Genomic DNA, 18,086 nt, shown 5'->3' with positions numbered 1-18,086 from the left:
TGGAGAGAAGTCTTCCGAAGTAAGAGTGATTTCAGGTGTGCCGCAGGGGAGTGTAATAGGACCGTTGCTATTCACAATATACATAAATGACCTTATGGATGACATTGGAAGTTCACTGAGGCTTTTTGCAGATGATGCTGTGGTGTATCGAGAGGTTGTAACAATGGAAAATTGTACTGAAATGCAGGAGGATCTGCAGCGAATTGACACATGGTGCAGAGAATGGCAATTGAATCTCAATGTAGACAAGTGTAATGTGCTGCGAATACATAGAAACATAGTTCCCTTATCATTTAGCTACAAAATTGCAGGTCAGCAACTGGAAGCAGTTAATTCCATAATTATCTGGGAGTACGCATTAGGAGTGATTTAAAATGGAATGATCATATAAAGTTGATCGTCAGTAAAGCAGATGCCAGACTGAGATTCATTGGAAGAATCCTAAGGAAATGCAATCCGAAAACAAAGGAAGTAGGTTACAGTACACTTGTTCGTCCACTGCTTGAATACTGCTCAACAGTGTGGGATCCGTACCAGATAGGGTTGATAGAAGAGATAGAGAAGATCCAATGGAGAGCAGCGCGCTTCGTTACAGGATCATTTAGTAATCGCGAAAGCATTACGGAGATGGTAGATAAACTCCAGTGGAAGACTCTGCAGGAGACACACTCAGTAGCTCGGTACGGGCTTTTGTTAAAGTTTCGAGAACATACCTTCGCCGAAGAGTCCAGCAGTATATTGCTCCCTCCTACATATATCTCGCGAAGAGACCATGAGGATAAAATCAGAGAGATTAGAGCCCACACAGAAGCATACAGACAATCCTCCTTTCCACGAACAATACGAGACTGGAATAGGCGGGAGAACCGATAGAGGTACTCAGGGTACCCTCCGCCACACACCGTCAGGTGGCTTTCGGAGTATGGATGTAGATGTAGATGTAGATTTTCTAGGCTCATGACTGGGTGTTGTGTAGTCCTCATCATCATTTCATCCTCATCACCGGTACGCAAGTCGCCCAGTGTGGCATCAAATGAAATAAGACTTGCACTTGGCGGCTGAACTTTCCTGAGTAGGGGCCTCCCGGCCAATGATGCCATACACTCATTTCCATTGTTACCTTATTTGCAGTTGATTTAAACGTTTTACAGATTCATCTCCAGGCACTTCTGTGTAGTTACCAAAATAAAATGTATCTTGAAGCTGTGTAGTATTTCAACAACTGTGCTGAAGTGCCTTCAGATGAGGCCCTAAAAGACTTATAGCAAATAAAGTAAACAATCAAAACACCTGAGTAGAAAATTAGTACAAAAATAGCTTTTGTGCACTATAGCAAAATAAATCACAGTTGAAGCCCCAATATTGTGTCGCAGAACTGACAAGATGGCAAGTGTTCTGTGGTCACCTCTGTATCAGACAGAGGTGTTACATTTTGCATCACCAATTGGAGCACGTTAGATATAGATATGTTGAAAGCTGGCAAAATCAGAGACGACAATGTACAATCTGATGAAGTTGTGGTAATTTGTGAATGTGTAGTTTCTTATTTTGAAATGTCAAAACAGTGGAACGCATAAATAAAGTCTTCAATGTACCAGTTAATATTTTCATAATATTAAGTAAGAATTGCAAGAAGACCCCAAGCGTAACACTGTTATAACAGTATAAAATATGTATTATCAGACTGCCAGTCTACTTTCAAAAATAAAAAAAAGTAAGTAAAGAAGTACACACACAAAAATTATCTACTCTTAATAATATAAAGTGCATGTGTTTTGTACAGGTGTGGGAGAACAGAACTGAGTATCAGGCCCCGTCACAGAATTTCTACAATTCATATGGAGCACCATATAACATAAAAACAAGTCAGCAACCTCACCACTCAGAAGTATCTGGTCCCCCATCTTGGGACTGGGATAGAGCACAGATTAACCACCAACAGTTCCAACAGCCAGTGGCATACCACCACCAGCAGCAACAGCATCATCAACAGCAACACCATCATCATCATCAGCAGCAGCAGCAGCAGCAACAACACCAACACCAACACCAACAGCAGCAGCAGCAGCAGCAGCACCACCACCACCACCAACACGACCACCACCAACACCAACAACATCCTGAACATCAGCAACACCATCAACAGTCTCACAGTTTTCAGCATCAGCAACAACAGTATCACCAGTATGCAGGATATTCACAGTGAGTATTATTCATGAATGTGGGTGCTACTGTCAGGGTCTACACCTCAAAACACAGTTTCTCATTTGTGTGGATTTGGAGAAAATGATTGTTTGAGAGTGTATTGTGTTACTTACACAGATAGTAGAATGTTTTCTGGAAGAAGAAAATCTTAAAATGTGTTTTCAATTTGCTAATATTTTCCATTATGAATTTACAAAATAGTAAATGACTTAATATGATAACAGTTGTTATGCGTATGTAACTCTGTGTACTGTCTTGACATTTTGCATTTTGATGTATGATATATTGTTTTCCAGAGATGCCAATCAAGATCCTTGGAACTGGGGCTGGGATGACTCCTCTAATTATACAGAACCACAGAACAATAATAGGGGCAATAGCAGCAGTCCTGGAAACAATAACAGTAATCCAGATCATACTTGGAATTGGTCTGTTGAAGGAGCATCAATGTATCAGAGTAGTTTGACACAAGTTGACAGTAATGCCTCAAATGCATCTGCTTTACCACTAACAAGTTCATTCAGTGATACGTCCCAGTCATTGGCTCAAGTGAATAACAGAAGTGAAAATCTGAAGAACAATGCAAGTACTTATCATGCAGAGCAAACACCTAGCACTGCTAGTGTCACAAGTGGTGATAATAGTACTGCCACGAATTTCTCTAGTGTTACACCTTCATTAAGTGATACAGATGTAAAAAATACATTTGTAGACACAAATGTTAACAACACAGATCATAATGTGACACATGTTACAGAAAAATCAGATTATGCAAGAACTGATCAAATTACTAGTGTACATCAAGGTGTGTTAGGTACAGATAAAGTGACAGATATTTGGCAGAGCGAATTACCGGATAGTATGTCATCTGTAGACAACCATTACAAAGAAAGTGTTTCTGGCCAATCTAGCTGGACTACAGATGTGGGAGGAAAAGACCAACCGAGTGACGTCATTAGTAATGATATTAGAAATGGTGAATGTAATGATTCAATTGCAGTAAGGAGTACACAAATGCAAGACCATAAAGAAGCTATGCCACAGGCAAATGATTTAGAAAATGTTGCAGCAATGGCAGATAGTGTGAAACATACAGTGTGTGCAAATGATGTGCAGCAGTGTGATGGTAGCAGCTCTGCAAATGTACAAGTAGCAGATGAGTGTGTTCACGACCAGAGAGTAGAAGGTCTTATACAGCCCAGGGATTCCAGTGTTCCTGCTGATATTACAGACACAGGAGAAAGCTCTAAGGATAATTCAAACAGTATTGCAGAAGCAAAGGAACATGTTGCTTCTTTATTGGCTCAAGATGAAACCAAGATTGTGTCTGTGCTAGAGCCAGAAAGAAGTAAGAGTTTTTCAGATACTAATTCAGTAGATAACAAGCAAGAGGACATTGTTCAGATTGATTCAGATTTGGCTACTGTTAACTTGGAGGCAAATGAAAATAGGATTGAGACAGAATGTCATGCACCTGCAAGTATTGGTACAAATGTTTTAGATATATCTGATGTGAACTGCACTCAAAGCAATGGGGATGTTGAGAATGTGGAAATAGTACCTCCTGAAACAGACTTCCAATCACGGACAGTATATGGAAATGTTGAAGGGACAGTTACAACTGTCTCACAAAATGTAGGTTCGAAGACTAATCCCTATTCTGCAAATAAAGCACTGAACCGCAAACATCATAATGCATATCAGTCAAAACCGACAGTTGATGCTGCCACAAACAGAGGCTATACATTACCTGCAGGTTCTTCAGAAGCAAATGGTAAGACTGATCCAAAAAGTCTTGCTGTCAGGACTAGAAGAACTGTAGATGACACAGAGGACACTGTCAATCTTGAGACAGTGCCTGATAACAAAGAACGTCCAGATTTTGTGGAAATGCAACAGTCTGTCCTAGAACGGAAATCGGTGTCTCCCATGCCAAGACTTCACACTGTACCAGTTGGACAGGTGTGTATCCAGTTTTGATGTAATTGATCTTTTTCCTCATCAGTTGCAGTTTCTATGTCTTACTCTCACAGGATTGTACATACATTCCCATTCTTATCCTCCTTTCTGAATGTACACTCTCTCTCTCTCTCTCTCTCTCTCTCTCTCTCTCTCTGTGTGTGTGTGTGTGTGTGTGTGTGTGTGTGTGTGTGTGTGTGTGTTTATAGCATTTGCCTTTCCCGTGCATGCTTATCTGCTTATGAGGATACAGAAATATGTGAACATGGCGTAATTACTGATTGATAACTGGCCAGCTGTTCTCTAAATCACTATTCAAATATAGTTGACATTTGAAGACTGAATAACTGGCCAGCTGTTCTCTAAGTCACTATTCAAATATAGTTGACATTTGAAGACTGAAATCCAAATGAAGTAAATATATCATAATCCTTTATTGAGGGAGAGATGTACCCGTGGTAAAAATGGAATAAAATTTTGTGAAATCAATGCAGCAGTACAATTTACTAAAAACAAATGAAAATTTTTGGTGGACTGGGACCCGAACCCGTGTTTTGTGCATGCTTTCTGGAAGTGGTCACCTTAACTGCTTTGGCTGTCAGAGCACATTTCATGGACAGATCCAAACTTCCATATGTCCCCATGTCTGCTTCCCATAGTGCTCACACAGTTATGTGATTCCCACATGGGGAGAGATTTATTTAGTTTTCTTGTCAGACTGCCTTGGTTTTGGCATGAAATACGTTAGTGCAGTGTCTGTAAAATTTGATGCAGTGTTCCTTCATGCATGCATGCATATTTAATTTAATGTAACCCGATGCCCGTCCTGTTACCACAGTCATTGGTTGCTTTATGGAGAAAAGTTGTGTGTGTGCCATTTGTCTGTGAATTCCTGCCACTTATCTGTGAATTCCGTAAACTGTGGTCTGTGTTTGATTGTATTTTAACTTCTTGTTTATTGTATTTTCTGAGTATTTGCCTAAAGAAGTGTGGGAAACCTCATAAAAACCACACTGAGGCTGTCCGTTTTACAAGCCATGATTGGTGAAATTCCATGCAGATCCAATGTGGGTCTGACTCAATTTACTGTGTTACAAGCTAGCACACTGCAGAATCCATTCATGGTTTTGTTCTGTACACTGACTTAATGCACCTGCTTGTTAGTGTGGCAACGAGCAGGTGCATTAAGTCAGTATACAGAACAAAACCATCAATTTAGTTGATCGGTGATGATTCTGGCACCAAAGTGGAAGAAGACACGGGGAGAACCAATATAATGAATTCCATTTCCTGAAACAGTTTTACTGCAGAATATTTGTATGGGGTTCCTCCAATCAATTGTTGTTGTTGTTGTTGTTGTTGTTGTTGTTGTTGTGGTCTTCAGTCCTGAGACTGGTTTGATGCAGCTCTCCATGCTACTCTATCCTGTGCAAGCTTCTTCATCTCCCAGTACCTACTGCAACCTACATCCTTCTGAATCTGCTTAGTGTATTCATCTCTTTGTCTCCCTCTACTATTTTTACCCTCCACGCTGCCCTCCAATGCTAAATTTGTGATCCCTTGATGCCTCAAAACGTGTCCTACTAACCGATCCCTTCTTCTAGTCAAGTTACGCCACAATCTTCTCTTCTCCCCAATCCTATTCAATACCTCCTCATTAGTAACGTGATCTACCCACCTTATCTTCAGCATTCTTCTGTAGCACTACTTTTCGAAAGCTTCTATTCTCTTCTTGTCCAAAATATTTATCGTCCATGTTTCACTTCCATACATGGCTACACTCCATACAAATACTTTCAGAAACGACTTCCTGACACTTAAATCTATACTCGATGTTAACAAATTTCTCTTCTTCAGAAACGATTTCCTTGCCATTGCCAGTCTACATTTTATATCCTCTCTACTTCAACCATCATCAGTTATTTTACTCCCTAAATAGCAAAACTCCTTTACTACTTTAAGTGTCTCATTTCCTAATCTAATTCCCTCAGAATCACCCGATTTAATTTGACTACATTCCATGATCCACGTTTTGCTTTTGTTGATGTTCATCTTATATCCTCCTTTCAAGACACTGTCCATTCCGTTCAACTGCTCTTCCAAATCCTTTGCTGTCTCTGACAGAATTACAATTCCTTTACTGCTTGCTCAATATCCAGATTGAATAACATCGGAGAGAGGCTACAACCCTGTCTCACTCCCTTCCCAACCACTGCTTCCCTTTCATGTCCCTCGACTCTTATAACTGCCATCTTGTTTCTGTACGAATTGTAAATAGCCTTTCGCTCCCTGTATTTTAACCCCTGCCACCTTCAGAATTTGAAAGAGAGTATTCCAGTTAACATTGTCAAAAGCTTTCTCTAAGTCTACAAATGCTAGAAATGTAGGTTTGTCTTTTCTTAATCTTTCTTCTAAGATAAGTCGTAAGGTTAGTATTGCCTCACGTGTTCCAACATTTCTACGGAATCCAAACTGATTTTCCCCGAGGTCCGCTTCTACCAGTTTTTTCATTCGTCTGTAAAGAATTTGCGTTAGTATTTTGCAGCTGTGACCTATTAAACTGATAGTTCGGTAATTTTCACATCTGTCAACACCTGCTTTCTTTGGGATTGGAATTATTATATTCTTCTTGAAGTCTGAGGGTATTTCGCCTGTCTCATACATCTTGCTCACCAAATGGTAGAGTTTTGTCAGAACCGGCTCTCCCAAGGCCATCAGTTGTTCTACTGGAATGTTGTCTACTCCCGGGGCCTTGTTTCGACTCAGGTCTTTCAGTGCTCTGTCAAACTCTTCACGCAGTATCTTATCTCCCATTTCATCTTCATCTACATCCTCTTCCATTTCCATAATATTGTCCTCAAGTACATCGCCCATGTATAAACCCTCTATACACTCCTTCCACCTTTCTGCTTTCCCTTCTTTACTTAGAACTGGGTTGCCATCTGAGCTCTTGATATTCATACAAGTGGTTCTCTTCTCTCCAAAGGTCTCTATAATTTTCCTGTAGGCAGTATCTATCTTACCCCTAGTGAGACAAGCCTCTACATCCTTACATTTGTCCTCTAGCCATCCCTGCTTAGCCATTTTGTACTTTGTGTCGATCTCATTTTTGAGACGTTTGTATTCCTTTTTGCCTGCTTCATTTACTGCATTTTTATATTTTCTCCTTTCATCAATTAAATTCAATATTTCTTCTGTTACCCAAGGATTTCTATTAGCCCTCGTCTTTTTACCTACTTGATCGTCTGCTGCCTTCACTACTTCATCCCTCAGAGCTACCCATTCTTCTTCTACTGTATTTCTTTCCCCCATTCCTGTCAATTGTTCCCTTATGCTCTCCCTGAAACTATCTACAACGTCTGGTTCTTTCAGTTTATCAAGTTCCCATCTCCTTAAATTCCCACCTTTTTGCAGTTTCTTCAGTTTCAATCGGCAGTTCATAACCAATAGATTGTGGTCAGAATCCACATCTGCCCCTGGAAATGTCTTACAATTTAAAACCTGGTTCCTAAATCTCTGTCTTACCATTATATAATCTATCTGATACCTTTTAGTATCTCCAGGATTCTTCCATGTATAAGAGGAGGAGGAGGAGATTAGTGTTTAACGTCCCTTCGACAACGAGGTCATTAGAGACGGAGCGCAACCTCGGGTGAGGGAAGGATGGGGAAGGACATCGGCCGTGCCCTTTCAAAGGAACCATCCCGGCATTTGCCTGAAGCGATTTAGGGAAATCACGGAAAACCTAAATCAGGATGGCCGGAGACGGGATTGAACCGTCGTCCTCCCGAATGCGAGTCCTGTGTGCTAACCACTGCGCCACCTCGCTCGGTTTCCATGTATACAACCTTCTTTTATGATTCTTGAACCAAGTGTTAGCTATGACTAAGTTATGCTCTGTGCAAAATTCTACAAGGCGGCTTCGTCTTTCATTTCTTCCCCCCAATCCATATTCACCTACTATGTTTCCTTCTCTCCCTTTTCCTACTGATGAATTCCAGTCACCCATGACTATTAAATTTTCGTCTCCCTTCACTCCCTGAATAATTTCTTTTATCTCGTCATACATTTCATCTATTTCTTCATCATCTGCAGAGCTAGTTGGCATGTAAACTTGTACTACTGTAGTAGGCATGGGCTTTGTGTCTATCTTGGCCACAATAATGCGTTCACTATGCTGTTTGTAGTAGCTAACCAGCACTCCTATTGTTTTTATTCATTACTAAACCTACTCCTGCATTACCCCTATTTGATTTTGTATTTATAACCCTGTAATCACCTGACAATAAGTCTTGTTCCTCCTGCCACCGAACTTCACTAATTCCCACTATATCTAACTTTAACCTATCCATTTCCCATTTTAAATTTTCTAACCTACCTGCCCGATTAAGGGATCTGACATTCCACGCTCCGATCCGTAGAACGCCAGTTTTCTTTCTCCTGATAACGACGTCCTCCTGAGTAGTCCCCACCCGGAGATCCGAATGGGGGACTATTTTACCTCCGGAATATTTTACCCATGAGGACGCCATCATCATTTAATCATACAGTAAAGCTGCATGTCCTCGGGAAAAATTACGGCTGTAGTTTCCCCTTGCTTTCAGCCGTTCGCAGTACCAGCACAGCAAGGCCGTTTTGGTTAATGTTACAAGGCCAGATCAGTCAATCATCCAGACTGTTGCCCCTACAACTACTGAAAAGGCTGCTGCCCCTCTTCAGGAACCACATGTTTGTCTGGCCTCTCAACAGATACCCCTCCGTTGAGGTTGCCCCTACGGTACGGCCATCTGTATCGCTGAGGCACGCAAGCCTCACCACCGACGGCAAGGTCCATGGTTCATGGGGGGCAATCCAATCAATTATCACCGCAATTTCAAAATTGCAGATGTGAAGTTAAGTGAATGCATATTAGAAACTCGGTTAAAATCACTTATCAGAAGAAAAGCAACTGGACCTAACGATATTCCTATACAATTTTGTACCCGGTTATGTGAAAGAATTTGCTCCCCTTTTAGCAGCTGTGTATCTCAAGATGCTGGAGCATCAGAGGGTTTTCAGCCGCTGGGAAAAGGCGCACACTGAAACCTTTTCAATACGTGTTGTCAGAGACATGTATTCATTATAGGACTATGTTGCTGATTTCAGTCTATGGAAAACTGTGGAACATATGTTTTGCTTGTGAGTTAGGACCTTTTCTGAGAATGAAAATCTCCTATGTAGGAATTATCAAGGATTCTGCAAACAAAAATCTTGTTAAACTCTGCTGTGTCTGTTTATCCATCGGTCCAGTGGACCGTAGATAATGGTGCCCAAGTTGATGCTGTGTTCCTTTGTTTCCAGAAGGCATTCAGTACAGTTTTGCACTGTTGCTTACTGAACAAAATTCAAGTTTATTGAATTTCAAACCAGTTTTGTGCCAGGATTCAGGATTTTGTAGCAAATAGGATTCAGCACATCAATTTCAACAAAGTTAAAGTGTGAGAAATCAATTTCAACAGAGTTAAAGTGTGAGATAAAAAAGTAGATAAGTTAAATGCTAGAAAATTGTACCAAAATTTAGGAAGATCCATTGAGGATCGACACTTGTTTGTTGCAAGGATTGGCGGTTGACCCTCAGTGTAAATAAATGTAAAGTTTTGCACATAAATAGGCAGAAAGACAAATTACAGCTATATTTCACTGTTGACATAAATCCCAAGAAATACTGACATCTGTAAAAAATTCAGGAGTATCCATCCGTGTGAAATTAGTTATAAGAAAATCAGGTGCTAGGCTGAGAATCCTAAGAAAATGTAATTCACCATCATAATAAGTAGCTTTCCAAACACTTGGTCAACTGATTCTGTAGTCTTGCTCATTAGTCTCAGATCAATTTGTCTGTGGATTAAGCGAAGAGACACAGAGGGATGATGTGGGTCACAGGTTAGTTTAATAGGCGCAAAAATGTTGTGAAGATTCTAGTCAGCTACAGATAGTAGATGTTCCAAAAAGAGTCGGGCGACTTATTCCTTCCTCCCATATACGTATCGTTTAATGAACAAGAGAGAAAAAATTGAAGATATTTAAGTTCGTACAAATGCTTGACGCCAATTGTTCTTCCCGTGCACCATTTGTGCACGGAACAGGAAAGGGGCTACTAGAAGTACCCTCAACCGCACACTGTGATGTACATCTACATACGTACTATACAAGTGACTGTGTGTGGTGTATTGTGGAGGGTACACTGTACCACTGCTAGTCATTTCCTTTCCTGTTCCACTTTGAACATGGGAAAAATGCCTATATGCTTCTGTATGAGCCGTAATTTCTCTCATCTTTGTGTTCCTTGTGTGAAATGTATTTTGGCAGCAGCAGAATTGTTTTGCAGTCAACTTCAAATGATGATCTCTAAATTTTCTCAGTAGTGTTTTGTGAAAAGAACATTTTCTTTCCTCTGGTGATTCCCATTTGAGATCACAAAGCATCACTGTAATACTCTCGTGTTGATCGAACCTAACCTACTGGTAACAAATCTACCAGCACACCCCTGAATAATTTCGATGTCTTCCTTTAATTTAAGCTAGTGAGGATCCCGAACACTTGAGCGGTACTTAAAAATAGGTTGCAGTAATGTTCCGTACACAGTTTCCTTTACTGACGAGCTAGACTTCTGTACTGTCCATAGACGCTCATTCCATTTTGTATCACTTTGCAGTGTTACACTTAGATATTTAATCGATGTGGCCGTGATGAGCAGCACCACTAATGCTGTATTTAAAAATCACAGGATTATTTTTCCTACTCATCTGCATTAATGTACCTTTTCTACATTTAGGTCGAGCTGCCATTCGTGACGCCGACTAGAAACTGTGTCCGAGTCTGTCTTGCATCCCCATACAGTCACTCGACCATGACACTTTCCTGTATACTGCAGCATCGTCAGCAAACAGCTGCAGATTGCTGCTCAACCTATCTGTCAGATCATTTATGTATCTAAAAACAAAGATGATGTGACTTACCGAACGAAAGCGCTGGCAGGTCGGTAGACACACAAACAAACACAAACACACACACAAAATTCAAGCTTTCGCAACAAACTGTTGCCTCATCAGGAAAGAGGGAAGGAGAGGGAAAGACGTAAGGATGTGGGTTTTAAGGGAGAGGGTAAGGAGTCATTCCAATCCCGGGAGCGGAAAGACTTACCTTAGGGGGAAAAAAGGACAGGTATACACTCGCACACACACACATATCCATCCACACATATACAGACACAAGCAGACATAGATATGTCTGTATGTCTGCTTGTGTCTGTATGTGTGTGGATGGATATGTGTGTGTGTGCGAGTGTATACCTGTCCTTTTTTCCCCCTAAGGTAAGTCTTTCCGCTCCCGGGATTGGAGTGACTCCTTACCCTCTCCCTTAAAACCCACATCCTTTCGTCTTTCCCTCTCCTTCCCCTCTTTCCTGATGAGGCAACAGTTTGTTGCGAAAGCTTGAATTTTGTGTGTGTGTTTGTGTTTGTTTGTGTGTCTATCGACCTGCCAGCGCTTTCGTTCGGTAAGTCACATCATCTTTGTTTTTAGATATATTTTTTTCCCACGTGGAATGTTTCCCTCTATTATATTGAGATCATTTATGTATATGGAGAACAGAAAAGTCCTATCACACTTCCCTGGAACACTGTTGATGATTCTCATGTCAGTGATGAACACTCTCTGTCAAGGACAATATACTGAGTTCTAGTATGTGAAAAGCCTTTAAGCCACAATTATATCTGGGACCCAGTTCTGTATACTCAGACCTTCATTAGTAGTCTGTTGTGAGACACCATGTGAAATTGCTTTCTAGAATTCTAGGAATATGGAATCTACTTGTTCCTCTACATTGCTTGTAGAGTATAGCTGTATAGCTAGAAACTGTGCGGATAAGAAACAAGTCATTCAGTGATCAGAAAGGGGTCTGGTTGGAAAGTTTTGATGAGATTGTAAAAATTTTGCTCCTTTATGGTTTTTGGGAGACTAACTACGAATTTCAAATTTGCCTCCTTGATTTTTCCCCAGATATAATTTAAAAAATGAGAAAGAAAAAAAAAATCTATTTTTTACTGATGTTTTGCTTACAATCTGGGAAGACAATTTTCGAGTAACGTTATTCATCACTAACTAAGCAGGACTAAATTCTTTAACATTTTGATCCTGATAATGTAATCTTAGAACAATCACGCATTGAAATAATGATATGAAAAGCACTGCTTTCTAAGTCTTAGTCTTCTAGGTGAAAAATGTCAGGAACAGTTCTCAAAAAATGTCAGAAACAATGTCTCAATGAGAATTTGATTACTACATATGTAAAGAGAATGCAGCAAGTCTTGGTACCAGGAGAAATCTTCTTTAGAGTTAGAAGGATGTCTTTAAACCATTCAGAGGGCAACTGAAATTGTAACTGACATAGTTCCATGATTTCACTAATGCACTATACCAATCACTAGACTATTTTCTGAAAGGACACCAGGAGCTTGTTCCTGATACTCCCTGCACTTTGATTGATACTTTTGCCTTAGAAAAATTTTGGGCACATTGGCAAAGAAAGAAATGTCAACCACTATTGCACACTAGATTAATGAGTCATGTAAGACCAAACTCATTTCTTTGGCCATTGCAGATAGGTTTCTCATTACTTATTAGAAGAGGGGGAGGAGGAGAAAAAGACCCCCAGAAGATACTTCTCACGTTGAAATTTCGTACAACTTCCAGTGAAGCTTTATGCTTTGAGTATCAGCCATCAAGAATCTATCCTTTAAAGTTCATGGGCAATATTTCTTTGAATTTATTTATGACAATACGTATTTTAATACTCAGTTAATTGATGGGTACAACACATTTCATGTGATGGGTATCACCCCAAGTTGTGTATTGGTTCCAAATCAGAATATTTGTCAAGTAAAAGAAATACCATCAGCACAATGTGTGGAAACTTATCAAGCTTTTCAGCTACAACATTTTGATCACAATGATGATATCAGATTACCTGCAATTAAGATAAAAGATCATCTTAATATTTATTAGTGTTCAGTACTTCTTATTCCTTTTTCTTGTGGGTTTATAGTAAAATCAAAGGTGTAACAGGCTCTGAGGTTAAAAGGGTTTTTGGAGAAAGCTTCTCAAGATATCTTTTATGAAATAACATTTTTAGGTTGCCAGCCATTTATAAACACTTCTCCTATTTACTATAAAACCTTCTTCACAGCTTTGTTATAGGCAGTGGAAGAGACTGAAGAATTACATTAGAAAATGTGCAGTAATATATGATCAGCTGTTGTATATGAAAATTCACAAGTAAATACTGAAATTCCAAATTTCATAAGACTCTGTAGATACCATCTTTTAAACCTTTCGTAGAATAAATAGGTTTTAAACTGAAAGGAGGTGACCTGAAAGAAATGTTTGCCAACAGTTATGCCTTTTGCAGGTGAGGAGAGGACTAGATTTTCTAGGCTGCCTCAAGAATAAAAAACATGAACAACTTTGATTTAAATATTAATCTTCTGTTACATCATCCGTCTTTTATATGTAACTGTGGTGTCACCGCCAGACACAACACTTGCTAGGTGGTAGCCTTTAAATCGGCCGCGGTCCGTTAGTATACGTCGGACCCGCGTGTCGCCACTGTCAGTGATTGCAGACCGAGCGTCGCCACACGTCAGGTCTAGAGAGACTTCCTAGCACTCGCCCCAGTTGTACAGCCGACTTTGCTAGCGATGGTTCACTGACAAATTACGCTCTCATTTGCAGAGACGATAGTTAGCATAGCCTTCAGCTACGTCATTTGCTACGACCTAGCAAGGTGCCATTATCATTTGTTATTTATCTTGGGATGCATGTACAGTCAGACCGATGTTCACCAATTATGGATTAAAGTTAAGTATTCCAGTAGCTACGTACTTTTCTTGATAGTATACTTACTTTACCTGTTCCAGACCTCACGCCAGCCTGCGTGAGCTTTAACGCGCGCCTTTCAGCTTCCTCCAAACCCTGTGAATTGGCTCCTGCCAATTCACAACAGTAACAAATAATGTTATTTGCATCTAACTTCTGTACAACTTCCACCACTTCATTACCTTTCATAAAATTTCATTTATTTATTTTTGTAATAGTGCATTGGAACTCAAACCAGTGAAAGAAGTGGTTTGGTAAGACAAAGTATCTTTCATTGCATAAATAATGTAAGTGATGATAAAAATTAGAATTTTCAGATCTAAGTGACAGATCACTGACTGCTGTTATTTCCATGAGCACTTGCTGCAGAATGATCAATTGGCCAAAAATACATTAAGATCCAAATTGTAGAGAATTTAATCTCTCATAATTTTGTATAGAATGATTGTGCTTGACAGATGCATCGTTCTAAAGTTGGGAGCAAAAACTCAGAAAAACTAAAATTTTTGAAATTTTTTAAATACTTATTTTGAAAATCTGAATTGACAAAATTTGAAATTGTAATTGGCACCCTAAAAAACACAAATTAAAAAATTTTGACACCATCTCCAAAACTTTCCAGGCAAAAATCACAATTTATCTGGACTAGTAATTAAGGAGAGTGAAAAGAAATATAGAATGATATGCTAAATATCATTCATTATTTCTGTGCATTTATCAGCATTGAGGTGTTAGGAGGAACTTGAGGAAACGGGGGACCTGTGTGCAAAGATGCTGTACTGAACAGCTATGTTCTTGTAACTGCACAAGGAAAGATCCTGTAGGTAGTGGCAGCATCTGTCATGTGACATTACTTGTGAAATAAGCACACCCCCTTTTTTCCCCTGAGAGATTTACTGAATTATTTGAAAATTTCAGACTAACCATGTTTAGTTGTACACAAATTATCCAAATGAATTTTAATCATTAGAGCTCTTAACTGTCCAGTAACGTAATACATGCCTTAAATTAACTAGTTGAAATCAGGGTATACAAAGAGAAATTATCCATTTTGGTGGACATAATTATCTTACAACTAAGTTATCATTTTAGATACACATTGTATTGATGAAGATACTGGGGTCAGATTGAACCTGATAGCAAAGAGATAACAGCATAAATGTAACAAAATATTTTAATCACCTTCTAATAAGAAATGTGGTCATTGTTAGGTGCGACACATTCCTGGTAGTTGAAGAAACTATTCCAGTTGACACCTATATTCATTGCTGTTCAAGAGCAGTTTCTGTAAGGTTCGTGTAGATTGACAAGCCAAGTAGGCATTGGCCTAAAGAATTCCATATGTGTTCAGTTGATTTAATGCTGAGAACCTCACTGATCATTCTGTTATTCTGATGCTTTCCTCAGCATATTGACCTCTTTGACATGCTCGTCATGGCAGGACATAATTGTGTTGGAGGATAATTTGTTTTGCATCCTTGTGTGAATTGTGACATTGTGAGCCATGATTTTATTCGCATAAATGTTGTCATTGTCCCACATTAGAGGATATGAACTCCAGGCCCTAAGAGAGATGTCATGCTATAAAAGCATAACTACACCTTCATACCAATGCCTTTGGTTGATGAGGGCTGGGTAGGTAGTAATTCTTATTTTACACCGATCTAAAGAAAGCCACTGTGACATTACTGTTCGGAGACATTCTGGCAACAACAGCTTATTATGTTACAAAAGTTTCAAATTAAATCTAATTCTGAAAGGAAACTATCATTGGAATCTAGGTATCAGCCCACAGTATGTTCATTTTACCAAAACATAGTCTTATGCTCTTGTTCTCCATGTCACATGCTGTCGGTTCTCCGATGCACCACCTGTCGTTACATACCACATATGTTCTTGTTCTATAGTAATCACTTCCTTGTGTTTAGTTACTGTGATATGAAATATATTGTGATGGTTGTCTTTGTCTCGGTATCAGCTTGCTTGTTGCACTATCACGGGACTCTTTGTTTCCCCTTAAAACTTACATGCTGCTTTGAATTTTTGGTAAGTGATCTTTTTGCAAGCAATGCATTGTTTCTTGTCTACACTTTATGTAACATAGCATGTTTAACTCAATCTTGTAAAGTGTTTCAAGTAACATCTGCAATTTTAGATATTTCTTATTGCTGCTCCTTTCAGACAGGAGCTACTCATTCCAAAGAACCATAGATGATCTCCCTATCCTAAGTGTGTCTTGATGCCACCTCACTTCTGCTGGATGTGATGCATGGTATCTTCCTGTGGCTGGATCGTGTTTTGCCAAATAAGATTCAATTTCACCTCTTGATACCTTTTCAGGTAATTGTTTAGTATCTCTCTTAAGGCTCTCGTATGTGCAGATGGTACATTACACCACAGCTGTTCAAGAGACACTTGGTGTCACACTGATTATTTTAAACTCTCGCCATTCCACTGGATTTTGGTAATGTTGACTAGTGTAAGTTTTGACTATAACCCAAATATGCTCATTTGATGGGTTGTAGCACACACTTGAAAATCGCTACACAGCCTAAACTGTACATCAGTGAAGAATATAAAATAGGATATTTCAGTCTGTCATTACTCAAACTTCTTTAGGTGCAATACATAACGATGTTCAGAAGTGTTTAATGTAATAGCTGTTCTGTTTCTAGATAAAATACACGCTTATCTTTCAGTTGAGTGTTAGTTATACTTAAAAGTATCACCAGTCCCTTTTCTGCAGTTTCATGTCTGAACATTTGTTATTAGCAATGCTAAGATAAATATTTCTGACAGGATGCTGCAGCACGTGCCCCCTCGACTTGGGGTCACGGACAACAACCACACGGGACTTACTACAGTCCTGAGAATCAAGAGGTGGCTCCAGTCTCTGGATCGAGAGCACCTGGGCCAGATCGTGATCAGTACTTGGAAACTGGACAGTTATCAGAAGAAACTCCTACACCTCCACCTGGTCTGCACAGAATGATCCCAGGAGAGGGTGGTGCTCCACCTCCCGGTCTCCGCCGCATGGTGCCGGGGGAGTGCAGTAGCCCAGACACTTCAGTGCAAAGTACCTCGGCCACGGAGGCTAGAGTTGTCACTGGTGTTGCTCGTGATGACAACTTACAGTTGCCCGTACAGTGTGAGTAAAACCCTGATTTACATGAGGGAATATAACCCATTAGATGTAATGATGGAGGAGTATTGTTAGCTGTATTTCAGTAATTGTGTTTCCCAGTACAAGAAATAACTAACATAACATTTAAAAGAAAAAAAAAGAAAAAAAACTGAAAATTTATATTTTAGTAATATTTCATGAATACTTCTTTGTGTACATGATATTTCTGTGCTCCTAAACCTACTAAATCTTAGTGTAAAATTGATTTTTTTTAAAAAGCTGAGTTGTAGAAAGAAAACTTATTTATCTGATCACCGCATTGTTTCAGAAATAACCACAATCTTAGTTCCATAGCTCTCTAACTCTCATCGTGACTTCAATATCTGAGTGGCTGATTCCCTCTCATCCCTCTCTTTTCTTTTTTATATATTAGTTGTCAGCCAGCCATATGTATCTGGAGAAAAATTTGTGTCTTTCATCCAGCAAATTTTCATTTAACAAAGCAGTATTTACTTTGCAAGTGCCACAATCCCCACCACAATCTGTTTTAACCAGCTAGGCACAACGTGACAATTTCAGTTCTTTCACATTTGCTCTTTCCTTCTACTGCAGTATTCTTTCATCTTTTTACTGTTTGTTATCCAAACCAGTTCACACAAGTTCTCTTGTAGCTTATGGCATGTAATCCTTGTAAATTTAAGACTTTTCTTGTGCAAATATTGCTCTCTGCTGCTTAACAAACTATGTATATTCAGGAAGGGTGCTGATAACCATGCTGTTGAAAGCCCTAAAACAACAACAACAACCACCACCACCACCACCACCACCACCACCACCACCACCTGTCTTGACAGGTTATAGGTAAAACTACTTGCCACACAGT

General features: G+C 39.5%; 1 protein-coding gene across 3 annotated transcripts in view; it reads left to right on the top strand.

Annotated features, from left to right (window-relative positions):
* The window catches only part of LOC126248053 (protein transport protein Sec16A-like), a 252,926-nt gene that overhangs the window by 46,720 nt on the left and 188,120 nt on the right, over positions 1-18,086 (top strand). For all 3 annotated transcript variants that reach the window (XM_049948690.1, XM_049948689.1, XM_049948688.1), the window contains exons 3-5: positions 1,784-2,202; positions 2,502-4,167; positions 16,879-17,227. In XM_049948690.1, coding sequence (XP_049804647.1) covers positions 1,784-2,202; positions 2,502-4,167; positions 16,879-17,227 — 2,434 coding nt within the window. The remainder of the gene's footprint in view (positions 1-1,783; positions 2,203-2,501; positions 4,168-16,878; positions 17,228-18,086) is intronic.

Source organism: Schistocerca nitens, chromosome 3 (genome assembly GCF_023898315.1).
Source record: "Schistocerca nitens isolate TAMUIC-IGC-003100 chromosome 3, iqSchNite1.1, whole genome shotgun sequence".
NCBI classification, from domain to species: Eukaryota; Metazoa; Arthropoda; class Insecta; order Orthoptera; family Acrididae; genus Schistocerca; species Schistocerca nitens.
This window is presented reverse-complemented; position numbering and strand designations above follow the sequence as displayed.